Source organism: Barbatula barbatula (genome assembly GCF_947034865.1).
Source record: "Barbatula barbatula genome assembly, chromosome: 18".
Classification (NCBI taxonomy): domain Eukaryota; kingdom Metazoa; phylum Chordata; class Actinopteri; order Cypriniformes; family Nemacheilidae; genus Barbatula; species Barbatula barbatula.
In genome coordinates, this window is record NC_136781.1 from 5,935,602 (window position 1) to 5,962,252 (window position 26,651).

General features: G+C 37.4%; 1 protein-coding gene across 2 annotated transcripts in view; it reads right to left on the bottom strand.

Annotated features, from left to right (window-relative positions):
• lingo2 (leucine rich repeat and Ig domain containing 2) overlaps nt 1-26,651 on the bottom strand; it is a 190,232-nt gene that overhangs the window by 34,554 nt on the left and 129,027 nt on the right. The window contains exon 5 of one of the 2 annotated variants that reach the window (XM_079479366.1): nt 24,212-24,277. The exons of the other annotated variant lie outside the window; for it this stretch is intronic. Coding sequence (XP_079335492.1) covers nt 24,212-24,238 — 27 coding nt within the window. The 5' untranslated portion in view covers nt 24,239-24,277. The remainder of the gene's footprint in view (nt 1-24,211; nt 24,278-26,651) is intronic. 2 annotated transcript variants of the gene reach the window in all.

Here is a 26,651-nt window from a genome sequence, read left to right on the forward strand (position 1 = left end):
AGAGGGCAGTTTCCATGGCAACTGAAAGACCAGACCCAAGTCTCTGTACCAGAGCTGCCAATCAGACCACAAAAAGAGAAGAGAGACAGAGTGTGCAGCAAGGAAAAAAAGACGAAGGACGAATATCTTTTCATGAAGGTTGAGAAGATTGAAATGCTATCATTCTTTCAGTTCAACACACACATACACACTTTCGCCACCCTATTTAGAGTCAAGTCTGCAGAGTCATTTACATAAGCTGAAATCTAAGTAACGGCACACACATATTTGCACATCCTGAAGAGAAAAATAAATATTAACAATTATATTATGAATTAATAATTTCTATCACTTCTGTGTCTAATGAGATATAAGCAGCACAAACTACATCATTTGTACAAGTGTTAATTTCGTTAACGACTTTTTTCCCAGGTTGAAGATTAGAAAAGTAAGGCCATTAAACGACGACTTATCATCACACAATATCGCTGAAGAAAAATTATGAGACTAAAATGTAGTTATAACATATGACAGGAGTTCAGATCCCCCAAACAGGGATGAAAGGTTAAACAAAGTCACGTTCCCTGCCAGTGGGTGACTTAATTTATGCAATCTGGCAACCGTACGCCAATGCTCTCACTGGGGAAGCGCCATTGAGGATCAATAAACAAGAGTTTAGCGATCTCCAGATGGTCTGTGTTCTCTCATGAGCTGCTCGAGACGCTTTGATCTCAACGGTTTCTGAATAAAGACATCCCACCTTACGAAAACCCATTCGCCACTCCTTCATGATCAGTCGTATTGTTTCCAGGGATTTGTCAATATTTTGCAGGAGAATTTGGATGTCTATGAACAGGCCTATGCACTTCTCAAACCTCTGTGGAAATACTTCTTAGATGTATACAGCATGACGAAAATGTGACTAAGTTTGTATTGACAAAAATAAGATGAAAATGCACAGACCTTTAGTCGACTAAACTTGACTAAACAAAACAGGACAAGGATGACTAAAAGGATACAACTAAAGAGTATATTTGTCGTGGGATAAAAACTAAGACTAAAATAAAAATAGATGAAAAAATGAACACTTATTTGTAAATTATAAGGTAATGCAAAAATGTCTGCAAAAGTATAGCCATTACTCACCTTTTGTTGCCAACGCCATTTTCGCCCGGGCAGGAGCAAAGGGGAGAGAACAGAAAATAGATGAATTCAATTGGAAGTCAGTAATTAAATATACATCAAGTTGGGATAGAAATAGCAGGTATCAGACATGAAGTGTATTTATGTTTTTTACTGTAGCACTTTAAATTCCCTGGCTTGACACCGGAACAATTCAATTGTTCTGCATGCAAATGCGTTTCAATTTTGCCATATGGAAGAATACCTGAGCAAAAAACCATTTACTGGAAATGTGTTTTGAATGACAGTTGTATAATAATGCTTTCTACTCATTGTGAGCAGTCCTTCTAGAGCAACCTTATTCTGAATTCTTTCATTTAAGTGAGAAGTCTTTGCAGATGCACTTCAACAGAACAAAGAGAACTTCTCAGTAATGGAATGATTTTGCATGAATGTGTCTCAACACAAGGTTCTTTGAGTTTTAATACGGATCTAGTGAACAGGTGCAAAACGTTAGACTGGCCTTATTTCAAGGTTACATTTATTGAGGTTAACCGTTTTATACGCTACAGACCTACTCAGATGGGATTACTTTTCCTTGTGGAGGTCAGGTAAGGGTTTCACAGACATACTTTTGCGATATTAATCCTGTCTGAGCGGACCAAGTCTGTGTTTTTTTACATTGTTTGAACAAATTATGGAACAACTTAAGTATTGTTTTTTATAACTTAGGGTCCTCTGAGAAGTCTGATCCCATACCATCACATGTGATCCCATTTTCACATGGGACTCAGATGAAAATATGAACCAGTTTTACATGTTTTCAGATGTGTATTTTCTGCAAGGGTAAAACAACAATTGGTGGTTTATTTGTCTAAATTTATACTTTCTTTTTGTATCATCCCCGACGTCGAAGAGTTTTTCCACTGTTCACTATGGACACAGTGCACACTCCTCTAAGCTATAGCAGTTATGGGACTAAATGTAGTGCTCTCTGTCTCTCTCTCTCCTTCTGTCTGGATGGCTTGACAGTGGGGGAATGGATTTGTTCCCCTGCCCCTGAGGCAGATTGGAAATCTCCGGCCTGTCAGGCAGTGCACTGGAATTATGTGAGCGAGCGGCTCCTTATTTGTAGTTTGCCCGCTGCTGCCAGTTGATGGATGGAAGAGTGGAAACACCAGTCACTATGGCAACTGAACAGATACTGCTTGGGTACCACCCTGGCTCCCATTTTTCTCTCCATAACTCTTTACAGATTTACACCCTTGACTTTAGTCTCTAAGTCCCAAAGCAGACAATGTAATGCCTAGGCCTTGGCTTGACAGCTAGCCCAAAATCCCATGTAAATATGCTAGAACCCTTTACCGCAAGTCAGTCCACTCGGTTGCCATAGCAGTAACATGGCCCATTGGCTGCTTTTTCCAAGCATGCCAGTCCAGCTGGTATGCATTCTCAATTGTACAATTCTACTTCTTTAGCTTGATCGTGAAATTAAAATGTATTTTAAGTATAATCCTGCTAACCTGCATTTACATTATAGGTAAACTAAAAAGCGATCAGCTCTTATGTAAGACAGTATTACAGCTGCTATATTTAAGTTACGAATACTCTCCCACACATTTACTAAATACACAAGTAAGCAGCCTCAGGTTTTACAAAACGCAACATAATTGCTATTTAAACAGCGAATGTGCAATGCACAAGCTTTGAAGACCAGACTGACAAGATAGCAAGATCAAAATGGAAATCAAGAAAACCATCATGGCAGTTCTACAAGATCACCGTGGTTATGCTTAATGGTGCATTATGGAGGATGTGGTTTAAAGTTGTATACAGTAATGCGTGTGTCACAGAACACCAAACGTAAAAGGCCAATGTGGTTTTAGAATAGCTTGAAACTGGATGTTTTATCGGTGGTTTAAGTGTTTTCGAGTGGAATACAGAGCATTTTTGCACTTGGCCATTTTGATCTAGAGCCCAAATGATTTACTCTTTATCTCCTATTTTTATAAATGTCAAAGCAACCACCAATGCTGTATTGTATGGTATACTACAGTGCATTCTCTCTCGATCAGATTATGTGAAGCTGTAGAAGCACAAGCCTCTCCCCTGCCTTCCTACTTGCTCACAGCCAGCAAGACTCCATAAATCACATGTGGATTTACTCGCAATCATTAAAAATATAGGTGGTTCAGATCACATTTTAAAACGGGACGCCTCTTGCAGCGCAGTCTGCCTTTCCTAAATGGCTGATGGGGGGACAGTGAAAAATGACAGCATCATGCTGCTTTGCAACCATAAATCATTCAATATCAATCCTCAGATGCGCAGCAAACTCTATGGGAGGAACTCTGTTTTTGGGCTCCTGGAGTCAGGGATGCAGTGCTTATTGAGACACGCAGATTGCCTGTCATAATTTTAACATTCAAGCCCCAACAGACAAATTCTAGACCGCATCCAAGGGATAGTTGACCCAAATATAAAAATTCTGTCAACATTTATTTAGCCACACCTGTATGACTTTGTTCTGTGGAACACAAAAGTAGATATTTTGAGAATGTCTCAGTGTTTTGTGTCTATACAATGGAAGTCAATAGACAGTCATACAGGTTTGGAATGACATGAGGGTGAGTAAATGATTGATATAATTTTATGTTGGGGTAAGCTATTATTTTAACAGTTTTTAACTAAAGCTCTCACTGATAAGTATTACAATATGGACTAAAAAAAGGAAGAATAAAAGAAAAAAAGAAACAACGAATCCCCAAATTATCGCTGCCTGATAAATTATACATTTCGACACAACCCAGCAGAATTTTGCCTGATTTGAATGAACGTTCAGAATGCTCGGGGTAACTCAGTATGTACTCAAACAATAAACAAATAGCAGAAATGAAGAAGTGATCAAATAAACGTCCCAGGGTGTCCCTACTTCACATCAGCTGTGACTAACCTCTTCACTGCACAAACAGCCCCAAGACAGGGCTGTTTTCCGAGGGTTTAGATTAAAATGATTCATTTGCCTTTTTTATCTCCCCCCTGTGATTCTGCATTTGGTAGTCTTTTATGCTGTCTCTGTCACTGAATAAACAAAGAAAATGCTCTATAAATCTCTGTTTTTCTCTTTCTCAGAAAAAAAACATAATTTTAATTAGGCTAGATTTTTTACAACTTTGAAATGAAATTGGGGTGAGCTTATAAAGATATCAATTAGATAAGCAGCGAAAATGTTAATCACCAATCGTCTTTTTATACTACATACTAAAATAGCCTCTTCGAGGCAGCAGTAATAGACTAGCTAACAAAAATATGTAGTTATCAACCGCTACACAAATTAACTAAGCTAAGACGAAAACTTTTATTTTTATAAAAAATTTAGTTATGCCAAACAAAACAAAAGAAGGTACTTGCTACTTTTAATTTTATATAAAAAGTCTGCTTTATTTGATGTAAACATCGACCAAATATTGTTTGGCCAGATAGGAAGATCTTTTGCTGCTAAGTGTTAATTTGTAATGCTTTCCTGGAGCTCAGTGGTAAGAGCGTGGTGTTAACACAGATCGTGGTTTCGACCCCAGGGGATTGCACATACTTAGAAAGAAATGTATAGGAAAAATCCAATGTAAGTCACTTTGGATAAAAGTATCTGCCAAATGCATGAATGTAAATGTATTGTTATATATGCACATTCATATAATTACTATATGATTTGATAATGAATGTTTATTAATAAATATTATACATAGCAATTACATTTAAATTATATTCATATAACGACAAACCTTAATATATATATATAAAGCATTTTAAAGTAATATTATCTTTGGATCTTATTGTAAGTCCATACAAATAATTTAAATTCAGTTGATTCTGTATTGATATAGTCAGTTTCTGCCTTCTCAAACTTTTACTGCAGTTGTGTTTATTCCTGCCTTGTAAATGTGTTTCAATTCATGACATTTGTTCACAATGATCTCTTCATCTCCGCACGTGTCACAATTTTCAGGTGCACACGCCTCACAAAATCTGAGTTGACAGAGAAACGTTTATACCAAGCGTTGTGCTAACAGCTGAACCAGATCTAAAGCTTTTTTTTTAGCTTAATACTTAAGTAAATGTGTCAAGTTATTGCTTAACAAAAAGTAGATGGACTCTTTTTAAAATATTTTTAAATATATCTGTAAAAATGATTTACCATTATAAAATGAGAATTGAAATAAAATACAATGCAGGGTGTCAAAAAACCAGAGCTATTGCTATGGATTCATAGGGAATCTTAATGAAGCTTTATTTGGTGGTAGAGAACGTTTTGGCTGAAAGAGGCTCTGTGGGATGGATCAGGTCTTAATCACAGCTGAAACATCTGGGAGCAAGCTAGCAGCACGCTAATGAAACGGCTAATAACCATCTCCTTCCTCTCGGCTTGCTCTGCACATGCGACGCAGACATCTCAAGGACGCTAGTCCTTCTGTGGCACACGAGCAGGTTGCTGTTAATTACTGATTTTTACTTGAAGAGGCACGTTTCTCGCATCACTGACAGAACGGAAACCACCATACCTCACCCTCATAGGGAGCGCAGGCAGCCGTAAAAGATGTGTGTGGGCGGCAATAGCTGGGTCTGGCACTTTATGAAATCACACTCTTTTTAGACTGCCAAGACATTTGTTAGGATTTTCGACATTTTAAATAGCAGTAATGGGGTGGGTTAGTGTAGTGGGTCAATAGTTAGTTGTACTCCAGTTTGAATCTAGTAATTATCCGCAAATCAGATGTCATTGTTATACTCATCTATTTAGTGACTTTAAGACTGATATTGAGGCCCAGTCTGGCTTCCACAGAGCAGCGCTTCACACTAAACTACAAACCCGTAAAAAAGCTTCATGCGGTGAAATCAGACTAGGCTAGGAGGAATAGAAGATGGGTATTTTAAAGGATGTGTGAAAATTTTTCAAGGGAAACAAGGGGAAATCTTCCACTATAATCACAAAGAGCAATTTGAAACAGTCTGGGAGCACCATCATATCTGCTGTTTCTTGTCTCAGAGTGAGGTGACAGTGACCGAGTCATCCTCTTGGCTCATTCCAAAAAGGTAATTTTACATGATGTCTAGTTATTTTGTCACACTATGACTTCTAGACCCAACGGGTCAAAAAGCTTTGTAACCAGTGCTCAAAGTGGGCTGGAACGTAATTGCTGCTTTGCTGTTAAGAGTACAGGGAATTATTCTTATAAACAATGACACTCTGTAAGGAATTCATCCCATCCGCCAGGGGGCTCCCTCTCCCCTTATGGACTGTCTCACTCTTCACAGACTTCCTGTTTTGTCTGTATTTAACCCAAAGCATGCAATCTTCAGCTTAAAACGCGTAACGGACAATGCTTAGGAAGGTACCTAGGAAGGTAGACCAGAGGTAGTTTTTTAAGGACTTAAATGGTAGAGAAGCTACACTACACTTAATAAATCGCTTTTGTGAGGAAACTGATGTTCATTTAAGGAATCGACTGCCTGTCCATTAATGTACAACATGTTTCACACCAAACAATACTTTGGTTGGAAACGATATGTAGATTTAACTCTGATAGATTTTTTTAAGAGAAGGCAGAGCAGCGAATGTTGCAACAGGCAAGGCTCACTTACGGCATTATCATATATTTAATATATTGAACGATGGCTTTCGGGTTTCAGCAGTTATGAGAAAACATGAACTTTTAACTGAAATATTTATTGACAATATGAACAAATAAATCCACGTAAACTGTGCAACGTCAACTGTTACCAACTGACGTAAAACTGTACTCTGGCCACTGACATTTTCTGATTGGTTAAGGGTGCCTCACGTGATTCGGGTTAGCTGTTACGCTTTTTCAGTTGCTAAGTATTACAGACCCTTCCATCTCTCTATAAAAGAGTATCTCTGTTTGCTTGTGCCATGTATACTTTGCAAAGTATTATCAGTTTAACTGCGTACCGAGCGTCTCACTGCGATATTTCATGTTCATGTCCACGATTCTTGTTATGACCATTGTGCCTGTTTATTGTATTACTGATTTTAGATTACCCTCTTGTTTTGTCGTTTGGTTGGACTATCTCATGGTTTATGGATTTACCTGCCTGCCCTGCTTGAACCCCATACTTGATTCATATCCACAGTAGCTTGTTTATTGGTACATTGTGATTACAAAAATGTTGTGTGTTTTAAGATTGCTAACACTCAAAAAATTGTTGTGTAGCATACTGCAGATCATGCATACCATGCTATATTACAAGAAACCCCTTAGTTTTAGAATATTTACAGTATAAATATATTTTTTGAATTTCCTGAAAACTTTGCATATTTTTTCACATTATTGTTATAATAAATTACGCTAAAAAATGTGTTTAATTATGCGGTACATTTCAGGTCGTAATCTAAAGCGTAAAATGCACTTGGATTCTCAACTCTCTGCATTGTCTTGTTCCTTACATGCTCTTTCTATCTCTGCTCGACAAGTCTGCCCTGTTATTCACACTAGACAAAGACTGTTAGTCCTACATGCCAAAGTTCTGACTTTACACATCTAATTTGTTGCATATTAATACAGTGTTAACGTAAAATGTGTTTACCCTGTTAGATAAACAATAATATTTATATATTTAAGCCCAATTAGACTATAATATACTTTGACACACACACACACAAGTGAACTACAGGCACTATTAATTTTGTGTAATCTTTTTCTTTTCACCTCCCCTTGTTCTCTCACACCACATAGGCAATCACTCACTCTTTATTAATTTTGATTCATACTGCTTTTACCAAACACATCCTTTACAAATCCTTGAGTGACTGTATGGCAGTGAAGTAAAATGCTTTTCCAGGGGTGTGAATGCACCCTCGAGAGGCTCTCCAGGCAGGCCAGACTTTCCAAATAATACAGCATCCAAGTTTAGCATGACTCTGACACATCAAACTGAATATCTGAGCGGATTATGAGTAATTTGCCTGGCTACTATAGAGGAATTCATCTGAGGCATGTGCCTGGCCCAAAGTTAACTTCCAGTCTGTCTTTTGTTATACTGTAATATAACTTTTATATATTTAATTTATCTTCATATTAATTTAAAATGAACCTAACATTTTACCTAGCGGCATTCATTTAACCGTAAATTTGATTTAAACTACTCAACAGTTATAGACTATTTGCGGAAGTCTACCTGAAGTTAAATTTGGGCCATATAACATTTGTTTATGTTGTTACCTCTGAAACAGTCTATAAGGCTCAACACATCGCGACAAGTTGAGCCATTTAATCAAATATTTAAACATGTTTTTTTTAATGAAACGCTCATTAGATCCCGTTGCTTCACTCTTGCACAAACCTATCTGCACTTCATTAATGTTAAACGCACAGAAGAAGAGCAATAGATGCACATTTTGTACCTATCAAGAGGATTAGCTTCGCAGATTACACATGTACTCGCTCAGGCATGCAGGACGCCACTCGCTTTTTTAATAAGGAGACGATTTGAAGTTCAGAAATCATTTGCAAGGTTGTGGCTGGTCCCCCAGCACTCTGTGTTGAGCTGCCGAAGTGTTCCGGTAAACAAATCTGTAATGATAAGCCTCTGATACATGTCTAATCCCCACTCTAGGAAACAATGACTGATTTATTAGTGATAGGCCGGATGCAACAGTACTCAGTGCAGAATATAAATACGAAGAATATGCTGTAATGAAGCAGGACTGCTTTAATCACTGCGGTGAAGTTAACTAATCTGAATGAAACCGGATCTGCTTCTGTTCCAATGACATTTTCCCGAAGTCGAGTTGACAGTCAAATGTTTGTGTGCTACCCCTGAGAAACAGCCATTTTTGCTGCACCTGTTTCTCTTTCTTTATCCCTTTGTGCCTTTCTTTCATGCATCTAACCTCTGCTGTCACTCTCTCTCACATGAACACAGACACAAGGTTGTATTTAGATTTAGTGTGTGCAGTGGATAATGATGATGATCACTGGCCAGAATCCTCAGGCATAATGACTGATCGCCGCTTTTCTCTTGACAGCTGCCAATGCTGTGTTTGCGCCACCCATATGCTTGTAATATTTTTCTTTAACTGCTTAATAGACGCTCCATTTATAGAACAAGGCAAAGGGCCCAAGTTAGTTCAATGAGAACGGCAAGCAGAGACAATAAACAGTTATAGCTGCCGGATTGTGACATATCGGACAGTCTTGTCTTTCAGTCTTCCCTACCGCCCAGTTGATCATGTTTGGATTGTTAAATTTGAACAAAATGATTTGATATGTCTAAATAGAGCTGTAACTTACTCAATATCAACCTGTTGTTTATAAAACAGTTGCATAAAAGCAATATCACACTCACAAATGTGCTGTTGTGCATATCTGCACTGCTGGTATTTCCTGTAGCCGGCTGAATCGCAGCCGTGCTGATGTGCAACAGCTCTTGCTCATGTCCCTGGAAAGCCACTGCATCACTGCCACGAATATTTTCATATATGAAAACGAGAAATATGCTCTGAGGAAGATAAATTGATCAGATTATTTGAGAAATGAAGCCAGATGTTTCTTTAATTAGAAAACTTTTCCTCTGGTCTTGTATGTAGCTCACTTGACTGTAGGGTATAATGTTGCTGCTTTTCAAACTGTCAATGCAAATAGATTTTTTCCCCCTGGGCAGTTCATGTATCTACTATTTTGTCATGACAAAAATAAAAACATTGTGTCAATAAAACTTTCATACAATAAAAGTAAAGCAAACGAAATGATGCAAATTATCTGTATATTATTTCTTTCTGTCTTCGTTTTTAGTCTAAAGATTTGCATAAAAACCGAGCAAATTGTAATATTACAACAAAGAAAGGCCAGGAATCAGTGCCTACATACCTTTTAGTCAGACAGTTGTTTTACAGTAACTTAAAAAGTAGTGTTGATACGTTACTTCCTTTAACCTCCATTTTCCCTTCTGCCTGTATTCCAGTTTGCCTGCCATTCCTCTTTATCTTTTTCTTTTTGTTCTCTTTGGTTTAGCCTCCTTTTGACTGCTATCTCGAGCAGATAGCGATGACCTGACCGGGGTTGTGTTATTTTTTAAAAGAGCGTTTACTGGTTCAATTATTTGGCTCTGGCACGCACACACAAACACATCTCAAGTGCCTTTCAGGCTGAAGCGTATAGAGTCATTCTGCAGTGGGATGTTGATTTTTTTACCTCTCTCTTCAACATCTCGCTGCTCTGAGAGGATATATTTTCTCTTTGCCTTTTGGTTTGAACACCGCTATGCAAATATTTCCTTTGCTTGTTGAAAATCTCAACATGGAAGACAGCCCGCCTGCTGCTTTTTTACACAGATCTTGTAAGACGAATGTAGGAAATGGTTAGACAGCTTACAACAGTTTACCCTGGCAGTAAAAAGGGTACAGCGAGGGTATTGGATACTGCTAATAACATGGTAGTTTAAGTATAATTTAGGTACTATCCTTAACCCATTTCAAAGAATACTGTAGTAGTAGTCCAATACATTAATACTCACAATATATTATAATTTGCCTCATTGGGAAAAGAAGAGAGAGAGAAACAAAGTTTACCTTTATGAAAGGAAAAGTTTGGTAGCAGAACAAAAGTAAAATGAAAGAGGATCTAAACTTCTGGTTTGTATGGTCTTCTGAATTAAAGTGATGGTGGCTAGATTCTGTCATGTCATCATTTACTCACCCTTAGGTTATTTCGAGCCTGTATACATTTCTTTGTTCTGTTGAACACAAAGAAAGATATTTGGAAGAAAGATTTTTCTGAACAAACCATTATCTACAACTTTTTACCCTATAAACTCTTTTTTGGTTAATAATAGTTAGTACGGTAGTTGTTAGGTTTAGGAATTGGGTAGGATTAGGGCTGTAGAGTATGGTCATCTGAACATGTTCTTTATAAGTACTGATAAACAGCCAATATGCCAATAATAGGCATGCTAATAACAACTAGTTAAAGGTGAGAATTGCTCCCTATACTGAAGTGTTACCTATTATGGTTACATTAGTAACATTACATTTTCTGAGAATTGTGCCAGCAAATGAGTTGCAAAGGTCTAGGTTCTAATAACAAATACAGATTTTACCGATTTCTTATTCTTTAAAAAACTATGAGAAAGGCCATCTGAAGCAATCTGAGGTCATCCTATAGGTACCAGCAGTGCTTAATTCAAATAAATAAAATATTGTAACTAATGCTATTACACTCTGGAATATTGGATTCCGATCGTTTAATGTGCTGTTCCGTCACTCTTCAACAACCACTTCCTGGATGTAAGTGATTTCAGAACGTTCATCCAGGCTACTTTACCGGTGCTCTTTAAATGTTTCACATAATAAAATAATAACTATTTCATCTTAAATCAATATTTCGTCTACAATTTCATACTTATTTGACAAGCAGCCGCGTAATAACCTCGGTTCTGCATCCGGTTCTGATCAGCTGTCAGGGTTTACTTGGCTGTAATGACCGACAGACTGTACATTATCACTTTACATTATAATCGTGCATAACAGAGAGTGAGAAATTGTCTTTCCGGTCTTTAGGAGGACAGAAAAAGCAGATTTGTTTTTGAATCAAATCTGGGTCCTACTGAACAGGGCTGTTTATTTTTGGTCTTCTCTGATTTTACCTTAGAAATCACAAACACACCAGTCTGAGACAATTACAAGTGCATAGAACTAGTTCAGAAGATAACCTGGAGAAAGAGTGTGAAAGAGGTAATCTAATGCAAACACTGAAAATTGTGTCAATATCATGCACAATCTTCAGAAGCATTGAGTTTATTTAAAAAAAAGTTTTTTCTGTAGCTCAATATTAAATATGAATGTTTTGTAGTCTGGGGAGAGCAAATTATATAAAGAGTAATCAAATTCCCCTGCATTATTAAAATAAAGTCGTTTCTCTAAATATTGGAACCTTTTCTTCACATTTGAGTAATGTAGCGGCAGATAGTAAGAAAGGTGCTATGCTTGCCCTAGCTTTGAACTCAATCTAAAAGCTTCAACTGCACCATAAGTTGAGAAATGAAACCACAAAAAGATCACTACCCTGTTTCAGTTGTTCTTCTTTATTCAACACCTGCCTAATAAAGCCAATTACCCTTTAAAATCAGTTCTGGCTCCTCTATCTCTGGTAATGGCTTGAGAGCACCTGTGAAACCGTCACCTGGTTCTCAGACTCTATGCCAGCCCTTTCCATTTTTCACTAACTCTCTCTCTGGGGAGCAGGGACTGCTCATTTCTTCCCTGGAAGCAGTCAGTGATGTGCCAATGGTTCTTCAATTCTTTGGCTCCATTGCCAGGTGCTAAAAGTAATCCCACTCAGAGCCATGCTTGAATTTTTTATGGGTGCTTCTACTAGACAGGTGTCCTTACGTATTTGATAATGCAAAGCTGATGTCAACTTTGCTGTGTGTAAAGAATCCTGTCATAAACTAAATTTCTGTATTAGACGTTTAAGGTGCAGTTCACCAAAAAATATAAATTCTGTCATCATTTTTTCTGTCATACATTATTTAATTTGCTGTTATGCTTGTAAATAGAAGACGATCTGAAAATGACCATCCTTTTCTTTAAAGTAAAAAGCTTATTTAGCCGATTTTTACATTTCTGATCATTCCAACATTTTATTATAGGTAGCTCGTAATGTCAGATTAAACTGTCAACCTTGTTATGGTCAACCCTGTTACCTTCTTGAAGACATAATTATGTTCCATCAATTACTGAAACATATAAATTTAGCACAAATAACACTTAAAACCACATTTATTTAAGAGAAAGTTTAACATCCTATGAAAATGATCAAGTTGTTAAACTGAAAAAGATACCGGTTTAACAGAATGACTCATTTATAGATTCAGTGAAGTCAGTTCCGTTCTAAAAAACAACCTCTGTATCCGGTGCTGTTCTTTCCACCCACGCTGTGGAGAAATCCATTCACCACCGTGAAATATGCATATAGTATTGAGAACGATTCCTGTCACATTCAGCCTGACCCATGTTGTGTTCACAGAAATCTTGCCTGCTTTTTCGTCAGTATCACAGGTGGTTGCTGAGTCTTCAAACTTGCTGGTAAAACGGACGCTTCACACGGTATACACGTAGGTTGATTGTGACAGTGTATTGGCAAATACACCGAGATCTCAACCTCAGCTGTTTGTTCAACTACAAGAAGCACACCAATCACGGTCAACCCTGATTGCCATCACAGAGGCGGACTGGCCCCGGATCAACAACACTATTTGTGCAGGCTGAGCAAGAAACAGCTCAGCCCTCTTACGCTTCACTTTTCATTTATCATCACTTCGGGTCGTTTTTTTTCCAGGTACCATGGTCACACTTCACTGAAGCAGCATTTTTAAAATTAGACATTTTGTCTTCATTTTGGATCCTTGATGTGTTGGTGCGTGTAGACACAATAAATCATCTTCTTATTTCCCCTCACATGAATCTAGTCTGGTAAACTTCAAAAATGTCCCAGCTGATCAGACTTCAGGTCTTAATTGATAAAGCGATTCACAAATAATGGGTTGCTACTTCAAATTCTCTTGTATCGAGCCATAGGCTAAGGTAAATCTGGACACAACGTGATCTAATAAACGGTAGATATATCGAAATCTAGAGAGATACAGTGTTTTTCTTCCAATGTTGCTTTATTGATACTGATATTGGTGAATGGTGACATTGCGGTTTATAGTAGCGAGATACCTAAAGGCAGGTTAGCTGACTGAATAATTAGATGAAGATCTGGATCTTTGTCATTGTTCAACTGAATCAGCTAGTATATCATTGTTCCTAATCTTTTTTAAAGGCATAGTTTAATAACACTACCTGACGCATTACATTCAGTAGTTGATATCGATAACTTTTAACGCAAGTGGCTATTATCACCATTATTCACTCAGCAGGATGCTACTTAACAACTTTTGGGTCAGTTCTATAGTGTTGTATTGTTGTGAATTAAACAAAATCAGGCAAGAAAGAAAACGGCTGTAGACATTTTATATTTGTAACATAACTAATATTTTCAATATATTTCAAATGGAAAATCTTTTTGAAGCTGGTAGCCGTGTTTTAGTACAAGGTAACTGTTTTAACCCTTCAATTTGAAAACAGTTCGTTCATGCAGTTATTAGTATATATTTTTTCATTTATTTGAAAAACAATTATTTCACTTATAAAACTCACTTTAATCTTCATTGCACTGATTAAATAAGTCATTTTTTTGTGACATTTGATGGAATAAAAATAACAATTACATAAAATATCAATATCAGCTATCAATTACATGAAGTATCAATTGTTGAATCAAGTCCAAAATGTTTTTGCATCCAAGTCTTATGGAAAGTCTTATACTGCTTAGTTAAAAATAAGATTTTGGACAAATTTGTCCATAATGTCGTTTTTGGGTTAAGCTGATAGACAGTCTGGAGCAACAAAAAAACAGCTCAAGATGGTCGAGATTAACTTTGAAACATGGTTCTTGGTTGACCAGGTTGGACCAGCTAATGACCACCTTGAACAATGGCCAACTTGAACCAGCTACAGTGTCATGTTAAACTGATTTTCCAGCTGGTTAAAATAAAAATTCAATGTGTTAACATATTTACAAATAAAAATGTACTTCACTATTTTAATCTTTCAACAGCCCTGTTATTTTAAGCCTGTAACTGCAGTTTTATAGGTTCAACAAACGCGAAATCAACATATTTTCCAAAGTACCCCCTGGAACCTGTTTAAATACACTCTGGGGAATCTCGGCTGTACACCATCAGCCCAGTTTATAGCCCACAGAGAATGAATCACTATATGGGTGTTTCGCTCACTTGAAAAATACAACAATAAATAATGACGTGCTAACCAGTAAATACGTGAGCAGAACAAAAAGAGAAGGCAGAGAAAGAGGTACGCTCACTAATTACCCCGAACATTCAGAAGCAGCTAATGCTATTTCTAATAGGGTGCTAAGCAAGAGAAAGAGGATGTGATGAGTTCCCTCGGGCCGGTGTTGCGGAGTGTCCTCTCAAGCCTGAGGGGTAAATCGGCAGTAGGTAATGGTGCTCTGATTAAGGCGGAATGAAGCGTCTTGAACTGGGGAACTCCACTTTGTGCTTAAAAGATACGCTTGTGATAAGGATTTACGCAGAAAGGGGACGCTGTCATCATTAATACCATCTAAAGGGTTAGTCAATCTCAGAGCCATCAGGATCGGTCTCTACTGATTTTGATGAATTACTGATCCGGCACACCTCTGTCCAAGCTACAGTCACAGTTATTGGCTTACAGATACAGTTTAACTCCTCTTGGAGGAATGAAAAGAGGAACTTAATGCATGTTTTTAACAGTCTAAGATGGTAAATTTTAAACCTGGGAGACACTGAACTGACATCAAAAAGAGGTGAAAAGCCCATTCAGTCAACGGTTCTTTAAAGAACCGTATTTTTCTTACCTTTTTAAAATATGAAAAACCTTTTGTTGCCGCAAAGAACCTTTTGTGAAACAGAAAAGTTTTGTGATGTCCAAGGTTCTATATGGAACCTTTTGAGTGTTTAAGAACATAACTTTTATTATTTCATTAAGACTTTGAAACTTAATATACAATGCATAATGGATACAGGTATAAAATAGTGTTCCTCTTAAACTAGCACCCCATCTTTTTCACCCCGTTTTGAGTTGCTTGCGTCAAGTTTGTATTATCTCTTGTTTTCGTTGTTTTAAATTTACTCTCACATCTCAGATTTAATCCAATCATGACAACTCTGTGAAGGAGCCAGAGGGGGGTCCAAGGTAGCACTGAACACCCCTGATATCAAATTGTCCACCCTGGGTGTCACCCCAAAATTTGATTTGCTACTTATTTTGATTGACATCTGATTTCACCTCTCGTTGAACAAAGCTTTTATTTTGACGTTTGGCAGTAGTGCTTGCACGTGACATCATCGCACACGAAAGTCAAGCGAGTCAGCGTTTATCGCTATCTTTACTTTTTCAAAAGGTTTTTGTGCGATTGATTGTAACGTTGCGAAATCAGAGCTTTCTTTTTAAAGACTGACTTATATAGAAAAGAAGCAAATGGATCGCTGCAATTTTTCAAATCAAATGGAATATTAAAAAGTACACGTTTCACCCACTAACAAAAATCACCCACTATATCCCTACATTAGTTCACTAATATTGTCCACTTTAAGAAGCGGGTGAAAACGAGTGAGTAAATTCAGACACTTGGTGGACTGGAAACACTACGGGCACCATCCTCTGCCAAGATGCGGGAATTCATTCACCACAAGCATTAAGATAGATGGCCAGCAGCTAGCCATGAGTTTACATCGGTTGTACACTCGTTATTATGATGCATCATGTGATGTAATGAGTGCACTCAATAACGTCCGTTATGAATTCGGACACCACTAAAAATGTATGTCCCCTCAAATAGTGTACTATATTAGGTTATAGGGGGCTTTTTCAGCCTAGGTGAAAATGAACGAATGTGGATGACAGCAGTATTTTTGCTCTGCCACAGCTTTGAGAATTACACCCATTCAAGTTTATGGTTTTAATATACTGGCCAATCAGAGGCGTTTTAATGATTCACCGGTGAAGAAAACCTGTGCTGAAGTGCTCCATGCTTATAATGTTGACCATTAACAACAGCGTACAGATACGATGTAAAAAAGAGATTAGAGTAGTCAGACTCTTTACTGTATAATCTGAAGCCATTTAGTGTTTTAGTGATGTGGGATGTGCTTTGTTTGTTTTCTATGTATTTCCCGTTTGGAAAACAGATTTTTATGTTCCTCAAAAGAGCAATAAAATAATTCTTAAATGAATCTCAGCTTGAATCGTGTAAAACGATCTATAATCGAAACTAATAATCAAGATTACAACATTAAGGGCAATAATCAGCATAATTGATTTTGTTTTTATCTTCCAGTCCTATGGAATGAGTACATGTCTTATCAGATATAGATACTCTGATCCACGTAGGTTTAAAGACACCTCTGGTGCTGCTTTGGTTCTGTTTAAATTACACAAGTTATCAGGGTTAAACTATGTTTTGAACATTTTCATTATTTATATTTTATAATTTACATAAAACAATTGCACACCGTAATGAGATTAATGTAATTCTAAATTTGTTTACATTTGTGACAAGTAAATCATCACTTGTGCCTCTAATCAGCAATTCTTGGATTTATTTATTTATAATTCGATGCCAGGTCAGGGTCACACACACATTTTCATGTCATGGTCTGTGGACCCCCTGAATAAGCCTTGGTCACCCCATGGTATACCCCATATACAGTATAAAACTCTAGCGCCGCCACTTTGACAACTTTGTTTTTATTCATTTTAGAGAAGACATGGTAAACTCTGGATTTTCAGGAATTTGTCCCACAACGTCCTACGAATACAGCCAGGATGTGTATGAATGAAGACTCACTCTCATGTGCGCTGGGTTCTTGGCTTCTATTTATAGTCGATGTAAAATTATACACAATAACACAATACACAATAAGTTGATGTCACAGTTTCTAGATTTTTTGCACCTTTTTTGTTTGTATTAAAAGTGAGCTTCAACGATTGTTTAGTTCCTTCTTTGTTTCATTGTGTATTGTAGATATAAGCTGTCACAAACACAGCAGAATGCAAAGCAGAGGGATATAAACACACTTACTTTACAGCTGTAAATCTACAGTAATGTCACAGAGAAGTACAACTCTTTTCAGCATTTACTGTAAAATAAAATCATCATGTTGATTATAATTCTGCAAATGGGACCCTTCTTGGTCATCTTTCAATCATGCACATCTAGGTATTTTAGTCTATTCAAGGCTTATATAAAACATTTCTTTAAAGAAAGATCACTTAGATTTGTATGTTTGTATAGTCGAACCTCCCATTCCTCTTGCTCGTATTTGCAGCTTTTTATAATTATCTCAAGCTGTAATTTAAGGTAAATTACATGATTTGAAAGACAGTAGTTCTGCTAAAAGAAGAAAGAAACACTGATGTCTGTTTTCTGTGGTAAAAAGTGTCTGCTCTGATCTGTTTTTATTGTTTTGGTGTCTATAGAGTTGTTCTTCAAAAGCTACAGACTGCTCCTAAATAGTGAAATTACCTAACCAAAATAAATGACAAATTACAAATGCCACTGGCAAAAGACGAGAATATAAATGTTAAACTAAATGCGTTATGACAGACTGCTATGAACTGCTGGGTCTGTACCACACTCTGACTAGAATTTCGAACAATGTCATTTTTTTGTACATCACTGTTTTAGGCATACTGGCTATCCGTTGTTAAGTTTCGTCTGTTCAATTCAATTCAATTTTATTTATATAGCGCTTTTCACAATTTGCATTGTTCCAAAGCAGCTATACAGGGGAAAAACGAAAAACCCAAGAAAGGGTAAAACACCCTACATGGTGTGTTATATAATAAATCCAATTATTCTAGTAAATAATATGTAATGTCAGCATCTCCTGGTGGTTTATTAAGCATATTTGCTTTAAGTGAATGCTTGGCTGAAAAGATGTGTCTTTAATCTAGATTTAAATTGGGCGAGTGTGTCTGATCCTCGAATAGTGTCAGGAAGGCTATTCCAGAGTTTAGGTGCTACGTATGAGAAAGCTCGGCCCCCTTTGGTGGATTTAGATATTCTAGGTATTATCAAAAGTCCTGCATTTTGAGATCTTAGAGAGCGTGATGGCTTGTAGTGTGATAGAAGCTCTGTTAGGTAGGTAGGGGCTCTGTCCCATTCATTTGACCACTTTTCTATTCAGAATATCGATAAATGAGTGATCATACATTATGTGCTTCATGTTTAATTTGTTAAAGATATGGTGTGAGAAGATAACCACTAGCCAGACATAAGACCTGCGAAAAGTCCAGAAATCAGAAAAGACATTAAGTTCTTTATAATGGCAACTTGAATACTGATTCCTGATTTTCATCCATTGAGTCTCTTCCGGCACATTCGCCCAAACAGACGTCATTTAACCTCCCAGGCTATAGATTCAAACGGTCAAATCGATAGCAATTTTAAAGACAACAGAGCTGTCCGCTTCCACTTCATCTAGCTCCAGCGTGAAGGGATGGCAGCGGACAATTTAGTGAGTGTCTCACCAGGAACACCAGGGCAGGGCAACAGGAGGAGCAAAGGCAAGACTAATGGTCTATTCTGTAAACTGATGGAACCTGGAGGGACAACCGCGTTGATGAATGAGTCTCTTTGATTCAGGCTGCTTTAAGTAGCAAAGAGCCACTGCATGTCTCTCTACACTACATCACCTTGATGTTTCAACTTTCAAGCATTTGAAAACATGATATTGACATTTATGAGAAAATGACATTTATTGCCTGATGATAATGAGTCCACGGGGAAGCATAGTGCATATTCAAAACTTACATTTAAAACAGAATAAATGTCTGCTGTGGTAGTACTTCAATTTTGTTCCAGCAGATCACAGTAGAGTATATGGAGGTGGTATTTAGTATCTTTACTTCTGTGGCACTTTGGTGGGATTCTATGGACACAGTAAAGGCCCTTACTGTCAAATCTGAAGACAAAACACTCACAAACATCTATGCAGACACACACACACACACACACACACACACACACACATGCAATTCATCCTGTACTCCACTTTCTAAGGCCAGACTAGATTGCTGCCTGAAATGAAATTACAGTCATTTCAGGCAAAACAGAACAGATATTATCTTCTTAGAATCATAGTATGTTGAATCCACCTCCTTTTCTCTCAACACTAGCGTGTAATTTGCTGATGTCTACGATGAGCTCGGGAAGACAAATGACAGCATACGACAACGCTGTTTTTCTTCTTCCTTTCTTTTTTAATTCAAAAGAGAACACAAGATGAAATGGCAGATCTGTGGGCTTCGCTTGAATATGCTTGGATTTGATAGTACTTTGTTGCACAAGCAGACAAAGTGACATAAAAGGCCAGGGCGGAAAGACAGGCTCGAGTAGTTTTAACCACAAATCACTTTATCCTGTCGGAGGAAGGTCTAAGAAACATGAATTATGGGGATTTTCTTTCCTGGTTATTATCGATCTATTCGAAAACACACACCACTAAAAGATTGTGGCTTACATTTCTAGCGGCTCTTGGAACTGAATAGCCAGTAAATAAAAAAGGCTTCATGTGGAATATTCGTGGACAAATGTAAAAAGCATGAGTGCTTTCTACTAATGCCATGTTTTGGTTGAATTTACTAATATCCAACATAAAATATAAAATAGTTCTAATCCACCCCCCTGTAACATACAAGTATAATTTAGCAATTAAAAAGCCTCTTTGATGATATTTAACCGCCCATACATGATGATTTCTGCTTGATGTTCTGTAACTCTACGGGATGCTAAACAGCTTATTGTTGTTTGCTTTTCTTTATTAACTCTGTGGTGCAATATATTAATTTCAATATAAAAATTCTCTGTAGAAAGTGAATATCTCCAGCTGAGTGAAGACCAGCGCACATATCATATTAGTGCTCATATATTTTAGGGTGGTCTGTGGGTGGGCTTGTATAAGATATGTGCAGATGGAACTCAATAGGAAGTTATCATAACGCTAACCGGACCAGTAAAAAGCCTTCTTGCTTTTAATACGTTCACAGCAGGCATGTAGTGTCTGCATTACAAACTGTTATGAAATGGCACACATGCACGCATATGAAATGGCGAGGCACCGTGACCCCATCATCGTTTATTTTTCAACCTAACTACTGAGGCTGTTCTGCTACATATAACTTCCCACAATTCAGTGTGCTCAGATAACATAAAACAAGGACATCACAAAGTAGTGCAGACCATAGACCCCTAGGACATCTTTCTTTAAAAATAGCATGTGACTCCCTGTGATGTTTAGTGTTCTGCTTGGGGCTGTTTGCATCCCACAGCATGCATTTGCATATAAACATGAGAATGATTACCGCATAGTGGCCTGCAGTAAGAGGGTGGTTGTCGGAAATGTTCCCTATAGAAACCATAAACTTTGAATTCTGCTGGATTAGCCTAACTGCATTATTTCAGCAAAACTTAAAGGTCCAAAAGGTGTGAATTTTTTTGGAGGATCTATTGACAGAAATGCAATCTGATATCCATGTCTTCAGATGTGTCTAAAGACCTCACATAATAAAGCAGTATGTTTTTATTTCCTTTATTACCATTGAATTTTTATCTACATACATCACGGGTCCCCTTACATGGAATTCACCATGTTGTTTCTGCATTATTCCTAAACGGACTAATTGTTGTAGGAAACGCGTTTTGAAAATATGTTATCTCCTTCAGCAAAGAAGCAAAAACGCTGCAACATCTTAATCCTCTGTCAGCCACCGAAGTGCTTCGAAAGGGATGGTTGGAGTGAGCCTTTGGTTGCAATTTGCGACCTCACCACTAGCTAAATTTCATACACTGGACCTTTAACTGTGCCAAACGGTAAGACAATATTTATTAACTTAACTTGGTTAGTTATTTAATGGTTGGCCATCAACATTTTAATATTATCATGGAAGTGAACTTGTGTATAGACCACTTCGCGTTTCATTTTTTATTTTGATTTGTTTATAAATCTTCCATTCCAGTATATTCATACATATGAATATAAATGTTCACTTGGTTGCATTTTTTCAAACGTTTGTGGACCAGCGTTGGACCAGTATTGTTTACTTCTTCCAAACTGGTCTTGACACTGCTTATAGAAAGGGGCGTATCTGTGAAATGACTTGTGTGGCGACGTGTGGGGGAACAAATTCCAGCTCCCTCCTCTGATGCGGGAGACACATTAATTAACACATGCTTTCATTTCAGGGCTCATTTCAGTGATCTAGCTTGGACTCACTGAACCTGCTCCTTATAATTTGTTCACATTCTTATGCTACGGTCACATATTGCTTATGAAATAATGCACTTTGCATCTGCTAATAGCTCTGGGATGGGCTGAGGGGATATGAAGATAATTTCGTAACCACCTGAATGCTTGTATGCATCTCTGTTCGTAAGTGGTGGCATTATACAAATACAACTATACAAATTCAACAAGCACATGTTATATGAATTTAATGCACATTTGTTCGCCTTCACTTACATCTTGTTTTCAGCTCCAACTAACGCATACCTCATGCACTTACTTGAGTTTTTTATCTGTATGGTAAGTGACATTTTAGAGCATCGTTTTAAGTGCATACAAGCATTTGAATATCAAACGGTGGGTGGAATTGTACACTTAAAACTAACATTTTGTGGAAAATGCATTTCGAAAAACAGCTCTTGAGTTATTGGTCTCAGGTTGAATGGCGCTTGTTCACTTGTGTGTCTATGAAAATACACATCTGCATTATAAACAGATCTAAAACATGAACAACAAAAGTAAGCAGATATAACACATAGAGAAAAAATAGAAGAATGGTGAAATATTAAAGGCTTTCCGAGGTGTTGACATGTAGCGACCTGCCGTAACCTCTTCTGTTCAAGCTGTGACACTGAATAAAAACTTGTGCCATCTCTTAAATATTAACCATGTCAATTGTTCCATTGTCTCTTATGGCACTGCATGACACTCAGATTTCCCAAAGACCACCTACACAAGGCACAGACAGAGTCTCTGAATACTTAACACCCACACGTGTCACAAGACAGAATCCTTGCTAGTGCTGCAAAGGCTTCTGGGTAACTCGTGGAGGAAATTATCACTTTGTACAGCTTTGCAATGTGTCGTTAATGCGAATCACTGTGTTTGAGCTCTGATGTTGAGATGTTAACATGGCATAAAGGAGGAGTGTTTTGTGTATATCAGTAGCGAACCCTCAGGGCCCTCTGTGATGACTTAAACTATCGTGAAAAATAACATTTAAAACTTGTAAATATTATTTTCAATAAAGGTCGGACGATTTTTCCTATTAGATATGCATATTTGACTTCCTGGATCGATGTGGAGAGTAATTCAAGATCACGGAGCAGTCGCAGTTCTGCGGTGTCATACGCTGTCTGCGCAGCCTGCGCATGCTGCAAGAAGTCCAATGTGTGCTTACGTCGGATGGGTTGCGCCTGCTTAGAGTGGCCAAGGCTCAAACGTTAGTGTTTATACAGTGTATTAGCCCTGATTTTATAAACAGACACGTGAACAACTGTAGTTTGGGGAATTTATTTTCGCACGGCAAATTACACTGTGTCAATGCAAATTGAATATCACCCGCACAGTGATTTATCACATCTAAGAGTCATTTTGGAAACGTCTTTTAGCATGTGTAAATTAAAACAGTATGACTGAAAAACATTATGTCAATACTGCAAGACAGAGCAAAAAAACTGAGAGATGTGTGTTTGGGATGGGGCGCTAGCCATATAATTACAGCTTACTGTATGCATTATATAAGAAGTTAGTACATTATTTGGGATGACAGAAAAACGGGGTTAACCGTGTAGTGAATCAAATTAGACTATTTATTCCTAGCAAACTGTGTATGTTGATAAAGAGCAGTTCATCCAAAATACCTTGTTGAACATCAAATAGGACAGGGAGTACCACAAAAGTCTTTGTTTTGTTATATGTAGGTGTCAATGACGGATAAGGATTTTCGACACGCCAATTTAAAAATACAATAAATAATAATATCAATTGCAGTTTTTCAAACAGTAAGAATGAGGCGTATACATATGCAGATTAAAAATGTATATCAAGTGATTTTAGGGGTTGGGCATAGTCTTTTGATTTATCTTAAAATAAATGTATTTCCTTGACATGCTCACAATTTGATTTAACAAATCAAAGTGTTTAGAAACAAAATATTTCCATTGCTTTGAGTTTTGGTGAGTAATCATCTAATATTTTTCTATAATTTTTTAATTAACAAACACTTTCATGAAATCACATACTGATATAAATGTTTAGATGTTTTTAAAATACCATTCACATTCATTCTCAGAGAATCACATTTCAGCCACAAAAAACTATCGATATTATTGGTGGCACCACATGATAAGTTGTCGTTAAATGTCATTGACCCATGCAAAGATGTTGTGTACTAATGTACTAACTTTATGGTACTTACGTATTTTTTTATTTCTTTTAGCCCCATTCACTGCATCAACATCCTGCTAAACATCTGCTTTGTGGTCTACGGGAGAAAACAAATCACACAGGGAAAATTTGGAACAACATGTTGATACGTAAATGAATTTTTCGATCTTACAAAAGAACCAACTTCTCATTTCTTTTTCTCTAACACATGCAAACTTAGGCTGTTAAACTAAGCACCCAGCATGAGAGACATGCTGCATTGACTTTTTAATTTAACAAATCCAAAATTGTTGCAAAACAACTAATATGGCCTCATCCATCTTTATCACACAACTTTACACAACTAAACAGCTGCCAACTTAATGACTGTTGATAATACCGCTGGTCGTCATGATTATGAAAATCAAAAAAAGCTCTTTAAAAAAAATGAATGGCTTCAACAGAAATACTTATCACCTATTACGGTGGTGAAGTAGTTGTTCTGAATGCTGCATATTTAAAAGATTTATGTGGAGCAAAGCACGCGCACACACATCTTTAGGCTTTTTCATCAGACTGCTGTTCTCTCTCTCTCTACTCCTTCGTGAAATAATTGTCTCTCACTTTCTCCTCTTGGCCAGAATTGTCTGACACTGGAGAACGATGAGGTATGACAGTCTAAAATGACGTTTTTTGCCTTGTACCTGTGAGACCGAAGTCACTGTTGCTTTGCGGTCGCTGTAAGATCTAATTCAATCCTTCAATCACGGAGCCTTGGACATTTTTATGGGCGGTCCCCTCTCCTCCAGGTCCAATGTACTGGGCCACAAAGTTAACAGCATAAATGCACCCGAAAACTGTGCTGAGCGCAGTTTGCACTGTGCAGTTCATTCTGTACTTTCAGCGTCACCTTGAAACGTCTCTAAAAATGATACAAAAATCCACTCATCTACAATGAGATATGTGCTGGATATATATTTCACCCATATTTTGATGAATAACTGCTGCTATGATCAATAGAAAATGTAAATAAACATCTCACTTTAATAAAATACCATTTACCGTCTGCTTCCACAGGTGGCAAAACACGTTTTGTGAGTGGGCAATGGTGCAATCTAGTTAAATTGTTCTTTACTGAAGTTAAAATGCCGATCGTGGAACATTTATTTCAGAGGATGCAACACAGAGAGAATGAAATGAAAAAATGGGATGAATTCAAGACGGTTAAAGATATTGTATAGATAACGGTGACAAATGTATCTCACAAAGCCACATGCAGAGTGGTTGTGCCAGGATTTTAAAAAAATACAGAGATATGTACGATCTGTTAAATTTATGAAGTATCAGTATTCATTTCTTTTCCCTTTCTCCTTTCATTTCTCCATACTGTGATAAGACCAAGAGACAGACATTTATGGTAAAGCAGAAGCGCTGTAGAGAGTTCAGATGAGTCAGGTTGGAAAATGTCAAGATAAAAAATGGAATATCCTGAGGTCCAGTGGTTTCTCCCGCTCTCAAACACACACCTTCTCTCTCTCTCACTGTCACTTTCCCAATCTCTCTCTCTCATGCACATACACACAGGGAAAGTGGTAGAAATAATCTAAAATAGGCTGGCTGCGAGCACACACGCACAAACTGGCATGCTTGCTATACCCCTGAGTAGAGCTGACGAGATCAAACTGGACTTCAGAGAGTTTCATTCTCTCTTTTAAAGCTCGGTTCCCTCACTCTTCCTGTCTCGCTCATCCAACCCTGCCCTTATAACAAGTCTCCGCAGCACTGTTTTTTAGAAGAAAGCAAAGCAATTGTACCCTGACAAACACTCGTCTATCTTGTCTCCAGCAAAAAATAAAAAGAGAGCGAGAGTGTTTATAGTGAAACACAGAGTGACCCCAGTCATGAGTGCTGTTTATGAAAGGACTGGCACTTGAAGAAACATCATGCTTTTTCATGCATCGGTTAATGGATGTTAAGTGGTAAATCACATCACCGCAGAGTATGTTCTTTGCATTATATATTAACATGTCTCATGCTCTTTGGAAAAATTACAGAGTTTAATGACCTCAATGGTGGTGAAAGAGATGTTACCAATTATTGCTCCCAAATTGGACATTGCCCTTTTTTCCATAGATGGTTTCAAAATGACAACATAAACGTCACTGCTAGGGATGTACCGATGTTTCAGCCACCGATATTAATCGGCCAATATTTGATTAATTTAACACATCAGAATATCCATTATTAATTAACTGCATGGAGGCAATGAGTTGCATGTCTGAATAAAACGTAGCAACAGTACAGACTTTATATAAGTTCATTAAAGACATGTTCAATGTAAAGTCAAATATGAGTTAAATCACTTTTTGTCTAATTGTATTTTTTATCTTGATTTGTGCCTCCTTTAAAATGTTAAATGGATCCAATTCACGTTCAGTAAAATGTATTTAATGCAGAAAAAACTAGCTAGTATGCAATTGACAAATATCGTA